Consider the following 22,610-nt stretch of genomic DNA (forward strand, 5'->3'; position numbering starts at 1 on the left):
TCATATATCGTCCACAGGCCAACTGGAGTGAAACTAACATATTGCAGGATGCGTGTGCTGCAACATACAGTATAGACAATATGGCAATCACCAGAACACTCAGAGACAGAATTTCACTGTTGATTGGACAGTGTCCTGTCGATGGCTGCAAAGTGATAGACCATGGAACCTGTGGAGAAGCTCTCAGTGGCAAGTCACCCAAACCTGTTGATTTCTCACCTAACCTAATCTTTATTTGCATTTGTGATAATGATTTGCTCACTGGTGCTGAAACTATTAGTTTCGTAATCAATATGAGAATTGGTTAATCATATAGGTAATTATTTAAGCATTTTTTTTAACCTTTTAAATCATTCTCTTGTTGCAGCTTCTCCAATGTGAAGATTTCAAATTTGTCATAATAAATTAAATATCTTTTTTGGACTGGTTAGACGTAGCAATTTGAAGTCGTCGCATTGGACTCATTTTATGAGTTCCACCCTAACGCATGAGGCTGTAATGCTCGGTGATGTCGGTCACTGTGATGTTATGTACACTCTGTGCTGTCTTTATGTTGTTTATCCAGGCCAGCCTACACCACTTGAGCAGTGGCAGCTACTTAAGAGGCTTAGGAGCCAATTAGAGGGCACACAAGCGGACGCAGGCTGAAGTACTCATGTGATGGATAGCTTGATCTTCGCTGTGTATCATTGGCTACCCAAGTGAAGCTTGATTTATCAGTCTGACCCACCGGATGTACACTGTAGGTGTAAGCCTGCCATTGGCTGCGTGTCTCACATGGCACTTTCCTACCTTTCTGCTCTCAGCCTGTTACTCTTTTCAAAATCCCCTCTAGTAGCCTACACACTGAAAATGCCAACTTGGTCAAAGAATTGGCTCGTACAATCACACATTCGCATTGGAGGCTTCAACTGAAACGCTGCTCATTCACTTTGAATGGGTGATGCGTCGCCAAACTGCATTGTGGTTCTGTTGCTTCCCTATGCTTCTGCTGTGTGTACTAAAAGCCGAGAAAAGGTCACATTTTCAAGCGGCAGCGCTAAAACCAGCCAACCAACCATGTTTTTTAAACCATAGACTGTATATAAAAATGGATGCAGTCACTGGGTCTGGAAAATGAAGCCAAAGAGGAAGTGTATTATCTGGAATCACCAGCAGGGGGCGACTCCCTGGTGGCAAAAAGAAGTGGGTTTCTTTAGAGAAAATTATAGAATAGAATACAGAGGAAATGACTCTACTACTCACTTGATTCAAAACGTCAGTAAACATTTTCCTGAGGAGTTCATGGTCTTAATCTCTAGTTTCAAGTCGCACATATTAGCACAAAAGCCTGCACTAAGCGTCAGGCATGCCCGTCATCAATCATTAAAGAAACATAAACGTGTGAGGGCTCAGTAATGACTGCTTGCCTCCCCGCGTGCAAATGTTCCACCAAAACTATAGTTTGTAGGGGCACCTTTGCTGCATCTTGGGGTTAGCTCCGACCAAGATGATTGTGATTGGTTTTATAGAAGTTAAAATATGCCAGAGGGATTTTTTCCCCTATAGCTGTGTAACTTATGATAATAGTGTGTATATAGACCATTCCCCAGCGCTGACACAGCACTGTGGACAGAGGTCTAAGCCAATGTGTTAACAAAAATCAATAGATTCAAACAGAAATTCTGAGATGTACAGTATAGACAAATGTAGGGTGAAAATTACATCAGGTCATATAGGTGAAACAGATGAGTAAACATGTTCATAAGCACTCACAAGGACAGACATTTGCACTCAACGAGCTGCACATATTCATGCAAAGACATAATGTAAAAGCACAGATATAGTGCAGCACAGTGCAGCCATTACAATAGACTGATGGGCCAGGCTGCTAATGTAGTGGTTTAGATAGATCCCTCTCTGCCAGGCTGTTGTGGTGGGCTCCCTAGGAAATGAATTGTAGCTATTGTGTTGTCTTAGCTTGGCACTTTCATTCAGTCATTATAGACGCAACCCGAAGGTTGGCGGTTCGGTCCCAGCTTCCGCCAGTACACATGCCGTTGTGTCCTTGGGCAAGACACTTAACCCTAACTTGCCTCTGACGGCTCTTCCGACAGAGTATGAATGTGTATGAATGTGACAGAAAAATGCGGTAAATAGCAGCGCTGTATGAATGTGTGTGAATGGGTGAATGTGACTTTCCTGTAAAGCACTTTGAGTGGTCTATATGACTGGAAAAGTGCTATATAAATACAGTCAAATTAACATTTACCATAGGAGTCGTAGTAGAGTTTGTGTTGTTTTTGTGTGCTTTTTACACCGGCTGCAGGTGGCGGCTTAAGCAAATCATTTTTTATGCAATTTCCAGTCAAGCATCTCTACCTCCAAAACTCATGCAAGTCAGTCAATGCATTACCAATCCACGGCGGATGTTATCAGAGTCAGTCAACAGCCACTCGATGTTTATCAGGGCCAATTAAGACCAATCAAGCCTATTAGACATCATAATGTCAGCAAACACAGTGATGAGGACACAAAGCACATAATGAGGCCTCACTGAAGAGAAGTGGTAAATGGTCTTGTGGTCACTGAGCAGTATCCAGCAGACAACCACAAGGAAGTTCCCTCTACTTCTGATCTCTATTTATTTAATCCTATTTACTCATTTACAATCCATCCCCCTCCTCCCTCCCTCCCTCCTTCCTCTGCACAAAAGTCTGCCCAGTCTGCAGGCATTCATTTGGTATCATGCTCCACGTCCAAGCCAATTGTGCAGCTAAGAGAATTATTTCAGTACATTGCAGGCTGCCAGTGAACCAGTCATCTTTGTGCGCTCTTCCCTCCCCCGCCCCCTCCATCCAGGCTGTGTCTTCCCCAGCGCCCACTTACATTGTGCCTCCAGGGCAGGGAGCTATACACATCTCAGCTCGTCTTCTGTTGTCTGGCCCTCATGGCCCCATTGATCCGGCCGCGCCCCATGGCTTACACTGGCCCCTCCAGGACACCAGGGACATACTGAGGGGTGAAATGTGGACCCGCATCCCTGTGTTCTCAACATGGGTGCTACTCCGATGATGAAGCCAGTTAATGTTGAGTGAGGAAAAAACAAAGAAGAAAGTTGCCAATCGGGTATAATTATGTGTTAGTATTATTCTCCTGTCTCCTTCATGAGGATAATTCTGTTTTCCACATCACTAAGACTAAGGGGGGGGCTGCATTGCGACATTCAAGGCGTGATTGTGTAATCATCATCATTCTCCTGTGAAAATCAATGGCAGGTCCACGTTCTATTCCTGGCTACTAGAAATGGCCCTTTTTCTAAGAGTAGAGACCGGAGAAAAAGAGAGAAAGGAGGAGAGTGAGGTGAGGTGGGGAGAGAAGAAGAGAGAATGTCCGATGCTGGTTGGCATGGTAACCTGGCCAGGTGAAATGGAGCCTGGGAGAAAGGGGGGGCAGCAGGGAGGGGGTGCTTTTGTCTCACGGGAGTAGCCTATCAGCAGCCAGCCTATCCCCCACAATCCCCTGCAGGCTTAAATGTATCATCACTGCCCTCTGGGTTGCTGTGGAGGAACAGGGCTCTCCTCACCTCCACATAAAAGACACATTGTGCTGTGCAGAGAACACACACTATTCACTCTGCTGTTATTCCTCGCTTTCCCAAAAACTGCAGTATTCTGTTTATTTTCCTTTTATTCTAATGTGAGCCACAGATGCAGCATCATATTTCCAGGAATAATTTAGATGAAAAACAGACATGTGCTGTACTGCAACAGAGTGGCATCCGCCCTCCCCTCTTCCTCATAAACACATACCACTGTATTATTTCTGAAGAGAGGCAGTACATGCACACTTTCCCTCTGTCTGGCAAGGCAAGGGCAGTGATCTCTGTTTAGTCATCGTTTCATGCTTCATTTGAGCACATCATTATGTCTGATGTCTCAATGTTTACTCCCCCCGTCTTTACAGATATCTGCATGTGCATACAGCAAGGTATTAATGAAGCCGAGAGATCCAACTGGACAAAAAAACAGAGATGATGATCTTAGTGTCATAGAGACTCAACATAAAACAAGACTCAGGATTATATCCTTTGTGTGTTCTATCTCTTGTATTCCTCTGGGGGGGGGGGGGGGGTACCCTTTTTTCAGTTTCTCTCTTTCCCCCTCTGCTGTTTTGTTCCCATAATTTCACTCAATATTAAAGAAATACATCAACACAACAATTACAGGGCCACAAAGTGTGCCTCAGGGCTGGCTCAGCTGGGCTGCTTGCACACACAAACACGTTTGTTCACATATGAACAGGCACAAGTTGCAGTCATGTACTAAACTGCTGCCGTTACAATAAAAGAGACGTCAGGAGTTTAACCAGAGCAGTGAATAAAATAATCTGAAAATGATTTCCTGTGTAACGTCGTCAGTAACAGAGTTAGGAAAATAAATGAACAGTGATGATGATTAATGATGCAGCATTGAAATTAATATTCCCTTTGACTGTTGATGGTTAAGGGAAGAAAGTGTGCTTCATCAGAACTATTCAGACCATTTCTGAAAATGATGGTTGCGACTGCTTGTGTGGCTCAAATTTCTCTTAAATATGCATCAGTCGGGACTCTGTTCATAGGGCTGAACAATTTATTTAAATAGTATTGAAATTGCAATATGTCCAAGTGTAATAGCCAAACTACCTCAGCTGCAATGTATGCTAAGTAAAATAAAATGTGTCTCACCATACAATTATTACTGATTATTGTAGCGCTACAGAGATGCTCTGGCCTACATTCTCCTGATATAAGGGAACATGCCTGTTTGATATAGACCCCAGAAAAAAAAAAATCTTATCATTATCATTTTTATATTTTCATGGTTATTTTTTCTTTTTCAAAAAATAAATTTCATAAATACCAACTAAAATTGTGGCTCATTTCGCAACCACATTATCCACATGTGGAGTCTAGAAACATCAATTAATGAATGTAGATTTTTTTTTCCTGTACTTCTCCCATCTGGAAAGCCACTGTTCTGATAGGCTGAAAGATCAAAAGAACCTCCCCAACCCCCCACTACACACCCACACCAAACCTGAGATGATTGGTCGATTAATGTTCATGTTTCAAGCTGATCAGACTTTGAGATCTCTTTTGTTTTGTTTGTTTTTTTTCAAATATAGATTAATTTTGTAAAGCATTTTTTTTCTAATATTTTTGTGATTATTAAGTGTTTGTCATGACTGCACATTTAGTTCTGGTCCCCTACCTATACATAATTATAATATTAGTTATCATAATGGTTTATGATACAATTATTATTGTACAGTCTTTATTACTTAGTTTCAACAACAAAATGTAAAAACCAAAAAATAATGCAGATCTTAGCAACCATCAAACTATCGTATCAGCGTATCAATAAACAGTATCTTTTGAACTGTAATGGATGAAAGTCAAGGGAACTACAGTGTAAAGAAATGCAATGTGGCTTTAATGTTTTCTGAAGTTTCTCCACATGCTGGATGTTGAAATGCCTCTATTGTTTACAGCTCAAACGTCCTCGTCACACCTCTTTTCACCGTCCTCGCTTTTTGTCACCTAGCACACTATCCCAATGTGCCAGAGTGAATGTCAACAACATTGCCCTGTGCTACCTCCGAGCCACTTACACTGCAAAATGAAAGTAACTGTGCTCTAATACGATAACGTTTACATAAAGCCCCAGCAGTTATTTTTTCCCCCTCACTTATCCAAATGTGTCTCACAAAAAATTCATACTTGTCATGCAAAATAAATCAGCGATCTTTTCCACAGCCGAGCCCCAAATGGCTGCAGAGTGAATAAGAGATGAGGCTTAAATGTTTGCAACCTCTTGCCTGACACTTCCCATCACATCACTGGAGTCACGCTTTGTGTGTCTGTGTGTGTGTGTGTGTGTGTGTGTGTGTGTGTGTGTGTGTGTTTGTGTGTGTGTGTAAAAGACAGAAAACGAGAGCAAGCACACAGATGAATGCCTTGCGTTTGTGTGTTTGTTGGGGGGTGGGTGAGCATCTGGGAGCAGAGGGATGGTACACACTCTGCTGTGGGTGTAATGAGGCATGTATATAGTTAGTGTGTGTTTAGTGTGGTATCTTCAGAGTGTTGTTCGAGCATCACTGTACCATTAAGAGCCTCAGATACAGGATACACATCAAGGCTGCTTACGGCTCTCAACACAGCATTAAAAAGAAGCAAGCATGTTTATTACAGTTTACATGTATTAACAATGCTCACAATACCTTTTTCTGCCAACTGTAAGCAAGCTTCAGTCCTCAAAATGTTTACATTGAAATTTGACGAGTGACAAATAATAAGCATTTTACGTTATGGTTCAATGAAAAGCTTCTACCCGGCCCGGTGCACTGTTATCGATGACATGATGAGATTAAAATGTCACAAAACATCCTTGAGAAACAGTAACCATATGTGGTTTTATTTGCATTATTTTTTGTTTTTCCAAAACTATTTTTATTTCATATTGACATTTCTCATGAGAGTGGTTTGTTCTTATTTATATTCACTAACCTTCAGGTGACCTTTGCCTTCCTTATCAACCTTCCCAAATAACAAGATAATGAGCTCAGTGTGGTTTGCTACAGCAACCATAAGGGAACAGAGTTGTGTTTCTTTCTCTGAGGAATGTGTTAAAAGAATCAACACACCAAGGGAATTACGTGGGAGTTAACCAGCTTATGCTACCTGATAACACTGATGACAGGTTAGTTATTGTATCATGGAAAGTATCTTTGGGAATATTTAGGCTTCATTAGAAGTGTCTCCTCACCGTGCATCATGGCGACATCCAGTAAGGACACCTGATCATGTGGACTGTCGCCATAGACCTTCCACCTCCTTGCAGAGGAAGAGCTCTACTCTGGGGTTCAGGAAAGGGCCTGGGATGTGCAGCAAACCAGTCTGTGACTGTAGCACACTGGTGGAAGGCCACATTATTCCACACAACAATGACGGTCAGGGAGTTTGTTTTCCCTCAACTTCTCGCCGCGACTGCCACAAGTCGATATGCAGGTCATCCAGAAGAGACATGATCCCCTCTGTATTGTAGGGGCAAGTCACCGGTTTGCGTGACAGAAAACAATCACTACCATTTCTCTCATAGGCTGCAGAGTGCAACTGCTTCGTTCTTATTTTATTATTCAGTAAAAATGTATTGTCTGCAAGCACCCTGTCCTGAATTCCCTGCAGTTTTATAGTATCGTTGCCAGTTACCATGTAAACAATGGCGATTTCCTGTGCATCACTCCCTGCTATTATATGTTGTTCAATTATCATTGAAGGATGCACATCTTGCCTGTTGTTAAGCTGAAAAAAATGTCTTATTTATACAAGTGTTGAATGCTGCAGATTTAGTTGCACCCTTAAACCAGCCTCTCTCTTATTTGAGAACCTGCACAGGCTTTGAGCAGAGACTACAATCAGCTGTGCTGGGAATTATTGTTATTTCATTTTATTGTAAATATTTGGCTAAGATTTTCTGTATATTTTATAATGGTTACTGCAGAAACGCACCAAAATAGCACCATCATTCTGTTCTGAATGTTGTGTTTTTTAACCACATTTACAACAGTGTGTTTGCATTTGAAAAATATGCTGCATATATGTAGTGTTTTGCAGTTGTTGGTATGTGAATAAGAAAGACTTTGTGGTCTTTGGGGAAATTGTGGTCATTTTTGCAAAAAATTAAGAAATTGCTGCAAAGTAATGAAACTAAAATGCACACATTGGTCCACAGAGACTGTGTTTTGCTGACTGTGTGTAAGAGTTTTGACAATTACATGTAAGTAGTCAAAAAGTGTGATTTAAAATACGATTTATATGATGGAATAAGAATGAAATCCATTAAAACTCATGACAATTATAAAAAACAGAATGATGATGAAAATCATGAGTTATCTTAATACATTTTGAATTGTTTCACAGTTCATTGCTGTTTGTATATATTGACTGTATTTATTCATATGATAATGTATTTAATGTTTTTTTTTATATAATATGAAAACCATCTTACAAAAACTATTTGAAATGAAGACGTCTTTCTCTTTGCTGGTGCTCTTTCTTTTAACAGCACGTCTCAATGTTTCCTGTGTGAAACATTACTAACAAGACATTGCCTTCTCTTTTTTTCTCCACCTTATTTTCACACCAGTCCCGGCCATGATCACGTCCTACCCCAACACCACGTTGGCCACGCAGGGTGAAGAGAAGAAGATGAGCTGCACGGCACACGGTGAGAAGCCCATCATGGTGCGATGGGAGAAGGAGGAACGCATCATCAACCCAGAGACCAGCCGCTATGTGGTTTCTGTCAAGGAGGTGGGCGATGAAGTCATCTCCACCCTGCAGGTAGGAATATTTGCAACTCAGTGCAAGTGTAAAATCTGAGTTGGGATACCAAATATTGGCAACGTTTTTTTAACGGCAATATAGAAATGCCAACTACATCTCATGTCTGTACATGTAGATCATGCCCACGGTGAGGGAGGACTCTGGCTTCTTCTCCTGCCATGCCATCAACTCCTTTGGTGAAGACAGAGGAATCATACAGCTCACAGTGCAAGGTAGAAATGCACCTGCCTACACTGCCCAATGATAACGTAACGTTTCAACCCTTACCCAAATCGCAGATAGTGTCAGTTTGAGTGCAATAATAATGTGCCTATCATCTTTGTGCCTCGAAGAGCCCCCGGACCCCCCAGAGGTGGAGATCAGAGAGGTGAAGGACAGAACCATTGCCTTGCGTTGGACTATGGGTTTTGATGGCAACAGCCCTATCACAGGCTTTGATATTGAGAGCAAGAACAAATCAGGTACAGGAAAAACGTTTGCTGTCATCATTAGATGATATGATCATAGTTTACCGTCGTGAACACTCATTATTTCGCACAGAAAGCCGTTGAAATGTGTAAGCTCATTTTGTGTTTTAGTGGGTTTGGTCGATAAATTATCTCTGCATCCCCTTTGTCTCAGCACTATCAATTAATATAGCCTGTCCTAATGCACTTAGCTGGATTTGACCTCTCCCCCCTGACTTCAGCAACCCCAATAAACCTCGCCCTCTCCCCTCCACAGCCTCCTGGGATACCGCTCAGAAGACCAAAGATGTCTCACCTCAGCTCAATCAGGCCACCATCATTGACCTGCACCCCTCCTCCACCTACAACATCCGCATGTTTGCCAAGAACCTGATTGGCAAGAGCGAGGCCAGCAACGAGCTGACCATCACCACCGACGAAGCAGGTGAGGACGAACGGTTTGAGGTCGGGTTGTGCTTTGTTTTTGCCACACTCAAACGTATTCAATGTCTGTTCTGAACAGAAATAAGCCCGCGACAAATGTTACAGACACTCTCTTTTGAAGAGCACGAATAATTTGCAGCTACGGTCATGAGACCGGACATTTCGTTTTTTATGACGCAACAAATCACAGTAACAAAGAGTGAGACGTGAGAGCAGGTGGTGAGTAAAAGACGAGAGGCAAAAAGAGGTAAAAGGCCAACTGAGTCAATTCATTAACAGCCCAGCGACATCAGCTCCATTGGCTCTGTTGCATTATTGAGCACACGCTGACCCCGCACTAAAAGCAGAACTTTTCAATTAGCGGCCTCAGTAGTAAATGTCACACTACAGTCAATAGACTGAGGCGGAACCCTTCTAGGCTTTCATCTCCCCCTCGGCCTCCTCCCCAAAGAGACACACTCACTCATTCTAATATTTGACACACGGCTGTTGGATGTGTACAGTGTTATGACATGCATATGTTGGTGATCTGATCGCAGCCCCTGATGGACCCCCGCAGGACGTGCAGCTGGAAGCCCTCTCCTCCCAGAGCATCCGTGTCACTTGGAGGGTGAGCTCATCCAAACAAAATGTGTTAATGTTCCCCTGAAGTGAATATGTTGCTGTGGCCAGATAAGCAGAATCAGAGAAGACAGAGCTCTGAGGTTTAATTTGTTTACTAAGAATTACAACAGTAAATCAGTGCTGAGTACAGACATCGATGAGTCTGAACTAAACCATTAACCTGCTGCTCAGCTGCAAACTGTACAAGACTGAAGCTCCCAGGTGTGACTTTGTTTATTGTTGAATCATCCGTCTTCTTCTCTTGTCAGGTAGTTTAGGTGAGGTATCACATTTACTATGTTATGATCCATAACTTGGAAGTCCAAAACTTGGACCTTGTCGTGCAGGTACTCAGATTGTGTAAGGAATACTCATTACTCAAGCAACCCTGACCGTGTCTATGTCTAAGCACGTTGTACAGTCAAATCTGAATCCAATCAAATATTCTTGGGCATTCCTCTTTCAGCCTCCTAAAAAGCACCTCCAGAATGGGGCCATCCGAGGATACCAGGTGGGCTACAGAGAGTACAGCTCAGGTGGAAACTACCAGTTTAGCGTGATCAGCGTGGAAACCACAGGGGACAATGCAGAAAGCCTGGTGCTGGACAACCTGAAGAAGTTCACCCAGTATGGAGTCGTGGTGCAAGCCAGTAACAGCGCTGGGACGGGCCCCTCTTCAACAGAGGTGGCCGCGACCACACTTGAGGACGGTAAGACAAGAGAAAGACGATTTGGTGTCAGCCTTTAAAGTTTATTTAAATTTATATAAGAACATGCTTAAAGAGTTCACTGCACCAAACCCTGTGTGAAGCAGACTGTGGCTTGGAGAGTTTAGTGATGCTATATCGCAACCTAGTGGCGATCGGTGGGTGCTGCGACATGTGTCGTTCCTACAGTGTCAAATCAAAGTCCACTGGTTTCATATTCTGTCCCCTGGATTTTCCTCCTCAGTGCCCAGTCGTCCTCCGGAGAACGTCCAGGCCACAGCCACATCTCCTGAGGTCATCTCTCTGTCCTGGCTGACCCCTCCCAAAGACGCTCTGAACGGCAACCTGCTGGGCTTCAGGGTCATCTACTGGGCCAACCTGCCTGATGGAGGTGCACACTAACGCCTTTGCACTACATAGAGGCAAAACTTTCATTGTACCAGTGTCATACATTGTGTCGGTGGCAAATAGAAACACAGTGTCTACGTTAACATTAGCATTTCACTTAAGCTTATATGGTTGTTACAGTTGCCAGGAATCTACAGTTCTCATCAAAATATCTAGGGGGGGAGGGTGTTCTACATCAGACATTGTCAAATCAATATCACAAAGCAGAACAAGGATGAATATGTGAAGACAAAAGCACATACGTCACTCAGGTTGTTGTGATCTGCATCATGGACCAGACTCTACACACCAAAAACAACAAAATAGCATGAATGCATTACATAGATTTAATCAAATGGAATATATATATATTAAAAAATTTAAAAAATATGAATATGTAATATATTATTCGCCCTCAAGGGCTTAAATGGCATTGGTTTCTGACCAGCAAGCCAGTAGTTATTTTTGACCAGTGGGAAACTACTGGAGGTTCCCAAAGAAAACAGTCTAGAAAGAGTGACTTGCCTTGATGGCATTTTTTATTGGGTCAGACTGAAACATGGATAATAAAATGTCCTCACATCAAATTAACTCGTGTACTGACATTGCGGCTGAAGTCCAGGCTTGATGTGAGTCAGAATTTATTCATCCAGTAAACAGAAACACTGCACTTCAATAACAAAGTAACAACAAATAGGACACATGAGGAAACTGTAGTTCATAGTTATTTACAGTGGATTGTGGGTATTTGAGTTTTAAGTCTGTGTGATCCTGTGGAAGTGAGACAACATGGCATGTCGTTGTCACATGCCATGTTTGTGTCAGTGGGATTGGTTGTGACAGCAAGATTACCTTTGACCCCTGCACTGTCACATCCCGTTGGCCTGCCTATAGAGCACCAGCTCTCAGGACTTGACAGCCAGGAGTAGTCTGCATGGTAACAGTCTGTAACTCAGTGGCTCAATACTCAGACCATACCACGCATGCTGTTACTTGTAAATGGTTTTCTATATACAGTATATCATCATGCAGAGAATATGAAAGAATATAATCTCATTCACCAGCAGATGGGGTGCAAGCCCTTTTTAACACACTATGGTGCAGGTTGTATCACTGTACCAGTGTTGTAGGAATCAGCTTGGTTGCATACATTGTTAGACAAAAAGTGTTCAGGGTCATATTAAGATTACACTTTATTCAGTAAAATATCCAGGGCAGCGACTAATCATTGTCATTACTGAGTATTCTCTTCTTCTAGTTTGAATAATAATATTCTGGTTATTAGATTTTAGAAAAATAATTAATTGATTTATTTCTATGTCCACAACAAAAAAGTTTCCCATTTTGCATTTCAGTTTCCCAGAGTCAAAAGTGACAAAGTGACATATTCAAACTGCACGTTTTGTCCAGCCAACCACATTTGAGAAACTGGCAGCAGCGAAGTTTTCTTCTTTCTTCTTTACAGTCTTTCAGATCTAGAAGTGTTCTTAATTCCGTGTCTGGGTAATTAATATCAAGACAATTGTCAAACACACATAGGCTACACCCATGCGTACAATGCATTTATTGTGTGTTAAAATATGTGCAATGGGTATTCCAGTTATTTTAATTTCTCATTAAAAGCCAGAAAAGAAGAGAGGCAGCTGGTCACGCGGCTCTCTGGATAGAAGTGAAAAGAGAGAGAGGAGGGAGAAATAAACGGAATGAAAAAGGGATATGGACAGAGAGCAGTGACACAGTGTGACATCAATATTTCAAACCCACACAGCTGAGGTAGCAGGTTGCCAGTCAAGGCCTGACATCACAGCAGACCTTGGATGCAGGGTTGTTTAAACGTTGTTATTGAATATGAAATGATATCCAAGGCTGAGCTACGACACCCTCGGGCCTGTTATCTACTTGTATGCATGTGATCTGCTTTGTGATATATGGTTCACACTTTTGGGCCTGTGTCATCTTGTCATATTACTGGATTATTTACAATAGGTCAGTTGCATTGGGTACGCCCTTTGACCTGAGGTTTTCTAACAGAATTTAACTTTATTCCTCCATTCTCTCCTCTGCTGCCCTCTCCTGCTTTCTGTCGATCAGAGCTCGGAGAAATCAGGAACGTGACGACCTCAAAGCCCTCTCTGGAACTGGATGGACTGGAGAAGTACACCAACTACAGCATCCAGGTGTTGACCTTCACCAGAGCTGGAGATGGGGTTCGCAGCGAGCAGATTTACACTCGCACCAAGGAGGACGGTAGGCAAACGAAGTCACCTCTCCAAATTAAAGTCACTTTTGCTAAAGGGACTTGCTGCTCTAGGGTCCCAAGGAATTACACAATCTCTGTCTTTACATTAAATACATTAAATATTTTTACAGTAATAAACAAACATGTGTGACGACTTCTAACATAAGTCTTGCATGAATGCTAATAATATAACATTTGTCCGTATGTCATTGTCTACTTTTCCTTTTAGTTCCTGGTCCTCCTGCAGGTGTGAAGGCCGCAGCTGCATCGAACTCTGTGGTGTTTGTGTCCTGGCTTCCTCCGCTCAAAGTAAACGGCATCATCAGGAAATACACCGTTTTCTGCTCCAACCCACACCCCACGGTAAAATGTTAAAAAATATATTATATTAGATATATAAGATATTCAGTATTTTGACATGGTTTACAATGATGTCTGATACCAAAAAACAGAGCGAAAAGAAGAGTGAATATTGGATTCACCAGTTAACCTGAGTCATGACTCCAAATTTATGCAAAGCAGACATGTCATATCTCATCAGGTGTTTTCCACTGGCCCCTGAAATAATTACAACAGGTTCAACACCAGCTGAAAATTGTGTTTTTGCTTATATCCGTGGTTTACCTTCTCACTTGCTGCAGTAATGTAGCAGGATGGGGATGTGACATCACCACTGGGTGTGCTCAGGGGTGAAACTGCTGAAACCACGGAGGGTGGAAAAAGACAGATGTTGTGACTGGCTATTAAACCAGTCACTGGCGTGTTTTACAGGATTCTGGACAACAGTTGAACTCTGTGGCACTGAAACAATAAGACAAATATAGAGCATCACCAGACTTGCCTTTGGAATTAAGTTGAAATGGAAAATGATGGGTTGATCTGCAGCAGCAAATAAGACAGTCGTGATTGTTTTCCCTCACCCCAGGTGAGCAGCGAGTTCGAGGCAGCCCCAGATGTGTTCTTCTACCGTATCCCCAACCTCAGCAGGAACCGGCAATACAGTATCTGGGTGGTGGCCGTCACCGCTGCCGGCCGCGGAAACGCCAGTGAAATCATCACTGTCAAACCCATGGCTGAGGGTATGTGAAGCTTTACAGTCAGTGTCCAGTTTGTGTGATACTCTACAATGTTAAGGTTTTACCAGGGCACAAATGCACAGTGCAAGTTCAAATGCTAACAGGATCTCTTGACAACGATTACCCTGTTTGACCTTTCCTCCACTCGCTTCACCCTTGTGGTTGCCTGAAAAAGTAGACAGCAGAGGAGCATCGGCTGAATGTAAATAACCCGCTGTTTGGCCCTGTCAGCATTATCATGCTTGGTGAGAGCTGATAAGCTGATTGCATATGCCGATAGGTCCCATAGTGTCTGGAGTTAGGACCCACAGTTCCTAGGAAATGCACACCCTGTCTGGGGTCTGGCTGATGGATGTCCTCTCCTCTCTGCTCCGCTGCTCAGATGGAGAGAGAAACACCATCGCACTCCGTCCCCTGAGTCCGTAGCTCTGACTCAGTGGCATTAGGGCTCAGAGGGGACAACAAATGTGGGAAAAAAAACAGAAAAACTCAGTCTGAAGCATTCAGAAAACAACAACACATTTATTTGCTGACGCATCTCCTGTGTGGCCTGATGGAGCATGTGTGTACTTCTGCAGCTCCGGCTCGGATTCTGACCTTCAACAGGACAGTAACGACCCCCTGGATGAGAGACATAGTGCTGCCTTGTAAAGCAGTGGGGGATCCATCCCCGACCATCAAGTGGCTGAAGGAGATGTGAGTATCTATCAGCCGTGAAGCTGCAAAGCAATAGATAATAAATTATACATTTTAATAGATCAATACTTACAGTGCATACAGTTTCTGAATAATTTCCTTATTTGTTAGTTTGTCTTCAAAAAGATGTAGCTAATTCTAAACACATCTATCTTTCAGCAATGGTACACCAGCACCTGTCGTGATTGACAGCAGGCGCAGCGTCCACGGTAACGGCAGCCTTGTTATCCGCACAGTGAAAGCAGAGGATTCTGGGAACTACACTTGTGTGGCCAGCAACAGCTTTGGGTCTGACAAGATCGTCCTCAACCTCCAGGTTCAAGGTAAGAAGCAAAACCTGTGGAAAAGCAGCACATCAGTACCAACGCTCAACACACAGGTGGTGTTTTGAGCATGCTGCACCCGTGCATTGGTGTCAATGCATTTACACATATTGTCTCTTTTTGTTGGAGGCAAATTAAACATTGTTTATGTAGAAATTGGCTCATATTGTTTTTGCTCCGCCACTAGTCCTAATAATCAAAGTAATTTGCTTTGCCTGTTTTCTTTCTCGTAGTTCCTCCTGACCAGCCTCGTCTTACTGTGACCAAGACAACCACCACCTCTATAACCCTCTCCTGGATCCCAGGTGACAACGGAGGCAGCTCCATAAGAGGTCAGAAACTCACCGCAGTGTATCTTCTACGGTTGCCCTGAAGTGTAAACCATAACAGCAAATCACACAACACGACAGCAAATCACACAACACGACAGCAACTCACACAACACAACAGAAAATCACACAACACAACAGCAACTCACACAACACAACAGCAATGTGCCACTACACAACGGCAAATCAAACAACACAACAGCAAATTGCCACAACACAACAGCATTGGTGAGACTGAAAATGAAAGGGTAGGTACGTATCGGACACTGATCCTCTTCCTGATTGATTGATTGATAACGCAGTTAGGGCAATACATATTGTAGCTAGTAGTAATTGTAGTAACAGTTGTGAGTTGCTGTTGTGTTGTGTGAGTTGCACTTCAGGGCCACCGTAATCCTCTTCAGTGATTTCTTTCTTTGTTTCTGTTTTCCTTCCATCTTGGTCTGAATGTACCTCCGCACCTGTGCTTTTCTGCAGGCTACATTCTGCAGTACTCAGAGGATAACAGTGAGCAGTGGGGTAACTTTGCCATCAGTCCCAGTGAACGCTCCTATCGGCTGGAGAACCTCAAGTGTGGCACCTGGTACAAGTTTACCCTCACTGCCCAGAATGCAGTGGGGCCTGGACGCATCAGTGAGATCATTGAAGCAAAAACTCATGGGAAAGGTAAGCTGATTGTTTATCTCAGAAAGTATTTTGATAGTATAATAAACACACTGCACATATGCAGTTGAATAGAATCATATTTCAAATACTTCATTAATGTCACTCTAATTGGGTAATGACAAAAAATAAAAAATATACAATTAGTTGTAGCTCCAAATTCTGAGGTAAAACTTTTGTTCTTTTTTGATAATATAATTCATTATCAGATCAACCTATTCATGATTCTATATAAAGGCCCTGACACACATTATTTGTGTCAACCCTTGGATTTACAGAAAATAAGACCTAAGTCTTATTGTGAAGTGATAAATTACGCATCCAGTTACCAGAAAGCAGCCCTTTTGTCCATGATTTTCAATTTTACCCTGTCTCAAGGATCCAGTCCTCCTTGCTCACACGGCTTTGCTTCCCCTCTCCCCACAGAGCCTCAGTACTCTAAAGAACAGGAGCTCTTCACGAGCATCAACGCCACCCGGGTCAAGATAAACCTGAATGGCTGGAACAATGGTGGATGTCCCATCACCTCGTTCACCCTGGAGTATCGGCCCGTAGAGTCGCCCACGTGGACCACAGCACAGCGCACCTCCCTCACCAAGAGCTATATCCTGTACGACCTGCAGGAGGCCACCTGGTACGAGCTGCAGATGAAGGTCTACAACAGCGCCGGCTACGCTGAGAAGAGAGTCAAGTTTGCGACACTCAGCTATGATGGCAGTGAGTTCAAGACGATAACGCATGACAACACTTGTCCCTACTCACACTTTCCAGAGAACAGGGTCCCTGAAATATCTGCCATGGCCCACTGAACCTGGCAGGGAACGTGCGATTCACCAGCTGCTCCAGAGGTGGTGTAATGTGACTCTGACAGCGACTGTTCAACAAGTAGAGAGTATGTGCAACATGCTGAGCGGGGCAAGGGCAATAACTCACTTTCTCTGTTAATGGCAGAGCTCGAGGCTTGAGGAGATTGAGGCTCCCTTGATGAATCTGGCAATAAAAAACACATTCCATGCTGACTTCAGTGACTGTAGCTGGTTTTCGTGTCGCAGCTCGCGACACGGCCCTCACGAGCCCTCCGAATGCAATCCCATCAGTTAAATAATTTCATGATCTCCTTTGAGATGAAGGATTGTAGAAAAAAGCTGCGGCTGCTGAAGAGAAAAACCATGTAGCTATGGAGGATGAGATCTCTTTTTTGCACTACAGAAGCACCAGTATCTGTAATGACACATGACATGTGACTCGTGCACAGGTACCATCGCACCTTTGGTGAAGGCACCCAATGTGAGTGAGGACACCTCGGGTGGCGGGGAAGGTTTGAAGATGATGGTCACCATTTCTTGTGTGCTGGTGGGCATTGTTGTAATCTTCATCGGGCTGCTGGTGCTGAGGAGGAGGAGGAGGGAGCAGAGGCTCAAGAGGCTGCGAGGTAAAATGAGCACGGCATGTGGAGAGATGTTTACTTCAGTTCGCTCACATGACAGATTTTAGCCACCGTTATCTAATGTAAGTGAAAATTATATATTTCTCTTTGTTTTCCAGATGCAAAAAGCTTGGCTGAGATGCTCATGAGGTAATTCTGTTTCAAAAATGTCACCGCTTTGCTGCTAGCAAGCTCAGTATCTCGGTATTGAACCCAATGTTTCTCACACGTCTTTGTTTCGTGCCCCACAGCAAAAACACTCGCCCAGCCGAGCCAATTAACAAACAGCAACAGACGCTCCGCATGCACATCGACATCCCCAGAGCCCAGCTCCTGATAGAGGAGAGAGACACCATGGAGACTGTTGGTAAGCACACTGCCCAATTTGTTGTGCGTCTGCCAAACAACAAGCCACTTTTCTTTGGTTCTTCTTCCCCTTTAGTTTTATTCATACAGGACACAAACTCGGTTATGGAATTACTGAGCTTGTTTTTGTTGCTATCCCACAGATGACAGGTCCACAGTGCTACTGACTGATAACGACTTTGGGGAGACCCAGAAACAGAAGTCGTCCACAGTCACCCACACTGTCCACTACCAGTCCCTGTCCCAGGCCACCGGTCCACTGGTAGATGTGTCCGATGCCAGACCAGGAACCAGTAAGTCCAGTACGGACTCTTTTTTAACCTTCATCACACATAAAATCGACTTTTTTTTCTTTCTATTGTTGTCTCTGCCATGTTCCTTTTCCCAGCAGTTTTTACTTTTATTGCATTTCCTTGACGTGTCTCTTTCCGCTGGTCTGTTCATATTCTGTAGCATTTCATTAGCTCCACCTCAACTCCGGCGTCCGCATCTAGTCGGCCGTGTTGAGCTTAGTGTTCTCTTGTTAGCAGGGACGTGGTCAGAGAATATAAATTCAACATAATTATTTCCACATGAGATGACTGACTGAAGTGTTGCCTTCAGCCGCCTTCCATTAGTGTAGATATATAATTTCAAATAATTAAGGGACAAGTATGATATGAGAGTTTTTCAGTTTTTATTTTCCTACTCCTTATATACCACAGTATGTCTGTTAATATGACTCCTGTATTCCTCTAATGATAACATGTCTGCAAGCTGTACGTTTTTTTTTTTGCTAAATCTATATTTGTGTCCAGATTCCAGAAGTGATGTTGCAGCTTATTGAACAGTTGTGACGACACTGGGCGCAGGAACTTTGTGACCATGACCACTTCATTATACTTTTTTGAACATTCCTTCCTCTGACTTGCATAAACACAGTGTTTTTTTTATTCTCCGTATTCTCAGACCCAACGGCCCGCCGCACAGCCAAGGCCGGCCCAGCTGCTCGCAACCGCTACGCCAGCCAGTGGACCCTGAACCGACCCCACCCTCCTGTCTCCTCCCACACTCTCAGCACTGACTGGAGGCTGCCCACACCCAGAGTCGCAGGCTCAGTTGACAAGGAGAGTGACAGCTACAGCGTCAGCCCATCTCAGGACACAGGTAAGCAGCACATCTGGATCTTCCAAAGTTTCCTGCAATGCTCTAACACTACTCTTCATGGCTAACAACGAACCCTTATCAGCCGTCGTACAACTTTAACAAAGCCACATTACAATAATTCTGCCACTCACTCTTGTCACTAATCCCTGCACTAACTCCGGCCCACGTCCAGACCGAGCGAGGAGCAGTATGGTGTCAACTGAAAGCGCCTCATCCACCTACGAGGAGCTTGCGAGAGCCTACGAACACGCCAAGATGGAGGAGCAGCTGCGCCACGCCAAATTCACCATCACAGAGTGCTTCATCTCTGACACTTCCTCGGAGCAGATGACGGCAGGAACCAACGACTACACCGACAGCCTGACCTCCAGCACACCGTCCGAATCAGGCATCTGCCGCTTCACTGCCTCCCCGCCCAAGCCTCAGGACGTCAGCCGGGTCATGAACATGGCTGCGCCCAAGGCCCACAGACCGGGTGAGGCCGTGCCGTCCACAGACCAAAGCTCTGTCTGCCTGAAACCTGGCAGCATGCTAACCTTTCATTACAACTGGCCTCATTATGATGCTGACAAAACTAATGTCTAAACTCACTTTTTGTTACATCCAGCCATTAACAAGATGATGATGATCACAGTTAAGCTCCTTTGCAGAGAAATTGAGTCAAAAAAATCCAATCTGAGCTATATACAATAGGACATAAGACATTTATTGTCAGCCACTGACTAAAAATTCACTAGAGTGTAGGATGTAAGAAAATAGAGTGTAGTGGATCCACAGTACATATTAAACATTGTCCATCCTTCATGAAGAAAGCATAGTTTACGCTATAATGCTTTCAGACATCCTAATGACTTCAGAGGGGATTCATGTTCTTTGAGTTTAAAAAAGTGACAAAAGTGACAAATATGCAAAATCTGCAGTTAACAGCAGTGGCAGGCCTGGTTTCTGTAAATATAATATGCTAAACTGTTGAAAGTCAGGCTTGACAGGATTAACATAAACCGCCTGCTGTGCGGCGAAATGACTAATTTTTAGGTAAACAGTTTCATACTGTGAATGGAAGTGACAGGATGGAGGTCAGCAAGGTCACAAGAAGTCAGCTTGTGTGTCTGTGATCATACGGAATAGACTCTGCTGGGTTTATTACTTTCATAAGCTGTATTCATCAAAATTTAGTAGAAAATATGACTTCTAAAACCAGTATTTGTCTATGGCCTGAAATGAGTTGGAGTTCGGGTGATGTTGCGCAAGAGTGTCTCCAAGTGTTCTCTCCACCTTGTATATTTAACTCCGATGGTCTGTGTCTTTCTGCAGGGGGCGAGTTGGTTCACCTTCCTCCGTACCTGCGCATGGATTTCCTGTTAAACCGAGGCATGTCCTGCTCGGGGTCATCCAGGGGGACAGCTAGTGGGGAGAGAGCTGCCATGGGTCAGGCCTGTCTGGAGCCCCAGAAGAGTCGCTCGCTGAAGCGGCCTTCTCGCATGGCCCCCCCGACACCCACAGAGGCCCCCCAGGCCAGCAGGGACCCAGTTCCCCAGTGGCAGCCTGGCTCAGCAGCCACGCTCCCCCACAGAGAGGGCTCAGAGCTGGCCCAGGCCGCCAAGCTCAGCACCTCCCAGGAGTCCCTGCTGGACTCGCGAGGACATCTCAAACAGAGCAGCAACCCCTACGCAAAGTCCTACACGCTGGTATAACAGCAGGGGCACCTGGGGCGGGACTAGGACTCACTCTAACACTGGACTTAACACTCAAGTGCAGTAAACTGACTTTCACCACGCAGTTCTGTATATATGTCCCCTCCCTCCAAGGGCGGGGTCACTTTTACTAATCTCCTTTTATTTATTTTAGAACTTTCTTTTATCTCTTGTTTGTATTTTCGTTTTTTCTTTTTTTGTTTCACTTGAAAAAATTCACTCATCGGAAACGACTCCAGTCGGAGCTTTGCCAAACTAATTGAGTAACGAGGGAGCATTATTTATTCTTCATTCTTGTTAATTCTTTATAATTAATCAGTGATTATTAATTGTTAGTTGTCAGCTATTAATGATCATTAATTATTGATTACCAAATTATCTATTATCACCATTACTACAATGTTTTCATAAGAAACCGGACATCTTTTGTTTCTGGAGTGGAAGATGACGATTTGGAGTCATGTTTTTTCCTATGGAATATCCTTCTCAAACATTGAATGATACTTGGGAAAATCTTGGAATGAAAGCAATTGACACCAGTCCAAACTTTTCAGCTGCTCTCCAATTGTTACTTTTTTTGAAGAAAAAAAAAATCTATTTCCTATGGATGCATGGGGACTGACCAATTAAAAGACAATGAGTAACGATCGAGGCTGGGCAGCCCAGTCGAGCATTTTGTCACACTATGAAATGATCCAATGTGAAGATTTATTATTCTTATTACTATAAATATATATATAAAAAGAGAAATCACTTTTATTTGTGGATATTACAGGGAAGAATTGATTTGGTTAATAAAGTCCTTAGTCATGTTTGCACATATCTTGTTTTAATTAGGAAATGGAGTCTCTGTTGATCTTTCTCTGTGTCCCATTCTCTGATGGTGCAATATGAAAAAAGATATGAAAAGTATATGAAAACTATTGCTCTATACTGTACTGTAATGATGAAAAATAACTATGTTGTGAGTATACTTACAGGGCCGGACACACTCCAGCTATGTATTCAGGTGTAGTTTACCACTGCTTGTTTGCCAGGGTGGTAAATGATGTTAGCTAGAACAGGGAGGGTTTAGAGAACTAATGGTTTGCACTTCACAACACCCCGACTCAAGTGTGTCCAGATAGATCCCCCTGCTCTCAGTGCACTAGGTAGAGTCTTCAAGGCTCTCACTGTCCTCAGTAGATTTACTGTTGCTGCATTGCAGTGATGCTCCTCTACAGGGAAAAAAACAAAAAAAAACGTGAGACAATCCAGCAGAATCCCCCCTTCAAACCAAACCTATAATGTCTATGGGAAATATCTAAAAAAAAAAAAAATGTGGATTTACGTAAGAAGCTGTTTTCTGTTCCTGTCTGCCCTGGCCCATCTCTGTTCTTTCTGTTCGTTCTGATTTAGCCTGAAGGGAGAAGAGTTTGATCCAAAATGCTGTGAGGTCATTCTGTCAGTTTCTATGATTAGTTTCTATGATTAACTGTCTTCATTATAATTATACATTTTAACAAGAAAAAAATAAACAATGTCACTTTTTATTTTTAACCTGAGTGTTCACCATGGTGGCACTGGAATAAAGAGTAACTAACACAAAGTTCAAATTTGATTAATAAAATGGCTGTTCCCCAAAGTGTCCTCCACGGGTTTGACATGAGTGACTGATGGACACGTGTGGAGATGAAGCGGACGCACAGAGAGCGGAC

At 43.4% G+C, this 22,610-nt stretch overlaps 1 protein-coding gene across 3 annotated transcripts in view; it reads left to right on the forward strand.

Annotated features, from left to right (window-relative positions):
• Nucleotides 1-22,333, forward strand: part of dscama (Down syndrome cell adhesion molecule a) — an 83,389-nt gene extending 61,056 nt beyond the window's left edge. The window contains exons 12-33 of one of the 3 annotated variants that reach the window (XM_035627032.2): nucleotides 8,169-8,365; nucleotides 8,484-8,580; nucleotides 8,701-8,829; nucleotides 9,092-9,259; nucleotides 9,798-9,868; nucleotides 10,328-10,571; nucleotides 10,813-10,959; nucleotides 13,047-13,202; nucleotides 13,424-13,557; nucleotides 14,120-14,273; nucleotides 14,849-14,966; nucleotides 15,126-15,289; nucleotides 15,523-15,621; nucleotides 16,096-16,284; nucleotides 16,708-16,998; nucleotides 17,537-17,713; nucleotides 17,827-17,857; nucleotides 17,959-18,074; nucleotides 18,217-18,375; nucleotides 19,022-19,219; nucleotides 19,392-19,694; nucleotides 20,534-22,333. In XM_035627032.2, coding sequence (XP_035482925.2) covers nucleotides 8,169-8,365; nucleotides 8,484-8,580; nucleotides 8,701-8,829; nucleotides 9,092-9,259; nucleotides 9,798-9,868; nucleotides 10,328-10,571; nucleotides 10,813-10,959; nucleotides 13,047-13,202; nucleotides 13,424-13,557; nucleotides 14,120-14,273; nucleotides 14,849-14,966; nucleotides 15,126-15,289; nucleotides 15,523-15,621; nucleotides 16,096-16,284; nucleotides 16,708-16,998; nucleotides 17,537-17,713; nucleotides 17,827-17,857; nucleotides 17,959-18,074; nucleotides 18,217-18,375; nucleotides 19,022-19,219; nucleotides 19,392-19,694; nucleotides 20,534-20,913 — 3,722 coding nt within the window. In that variant the 3' untranslated portion in view covers nucleotides 20,914-22,333. The remainder of the gene's footprint in view (nucleotides 1-8,168; nucleotides 8,366-8,483; nucleotides 8,581-8,700; nucleotides 8,830-9,091; nucleotides 9,260-9,797; nucleotides 9,869-10,327; nucleotides 10,572-10,812; nucleotides 10,960-13,046; nucleotides 13,203-13,423; nucleotides 13,558-14,119; nucleotides 14,274-14,848; nucleotides 14,967-15,125; nucleotides 15,290-15,522; nucleotides 15,622-16,095; nucleotides 16,285-16,707; nucleotides 16,999-17,536; nucleotides 17,714-17,826; nucleotides 17,858-17,958; nucleotides 18,075-18,216; nucleotides 18,376-19,021; nucleotides 19,220-19,391; nucleotides 19,695-20,533) is intronic. The other 2 variants (XM_035627033.2, XM_035627034.2) reach the window with 2 other exon arrangements.
• The last annotated feature ends 277 nt before the right edge of the window (nucleotides 22,334-22,610 follow it).

This window comes from Scophthalmus maximus, chromosome 2, assembly GCF_022379125.1.
Source record: "Scophthalmus maximus strain ysfricsl-2021 chromosome 2, ASM2237912v1, whole genome shotgun sequence".
NCBI classification, from domain to species: domain Eukaryota; kingdom Metazoa; phylum Chordata; class Actinopteri; order Pleuronectiformes; family Scophthalmidae; genus Scophthalmus; species Scophthalmus maximus.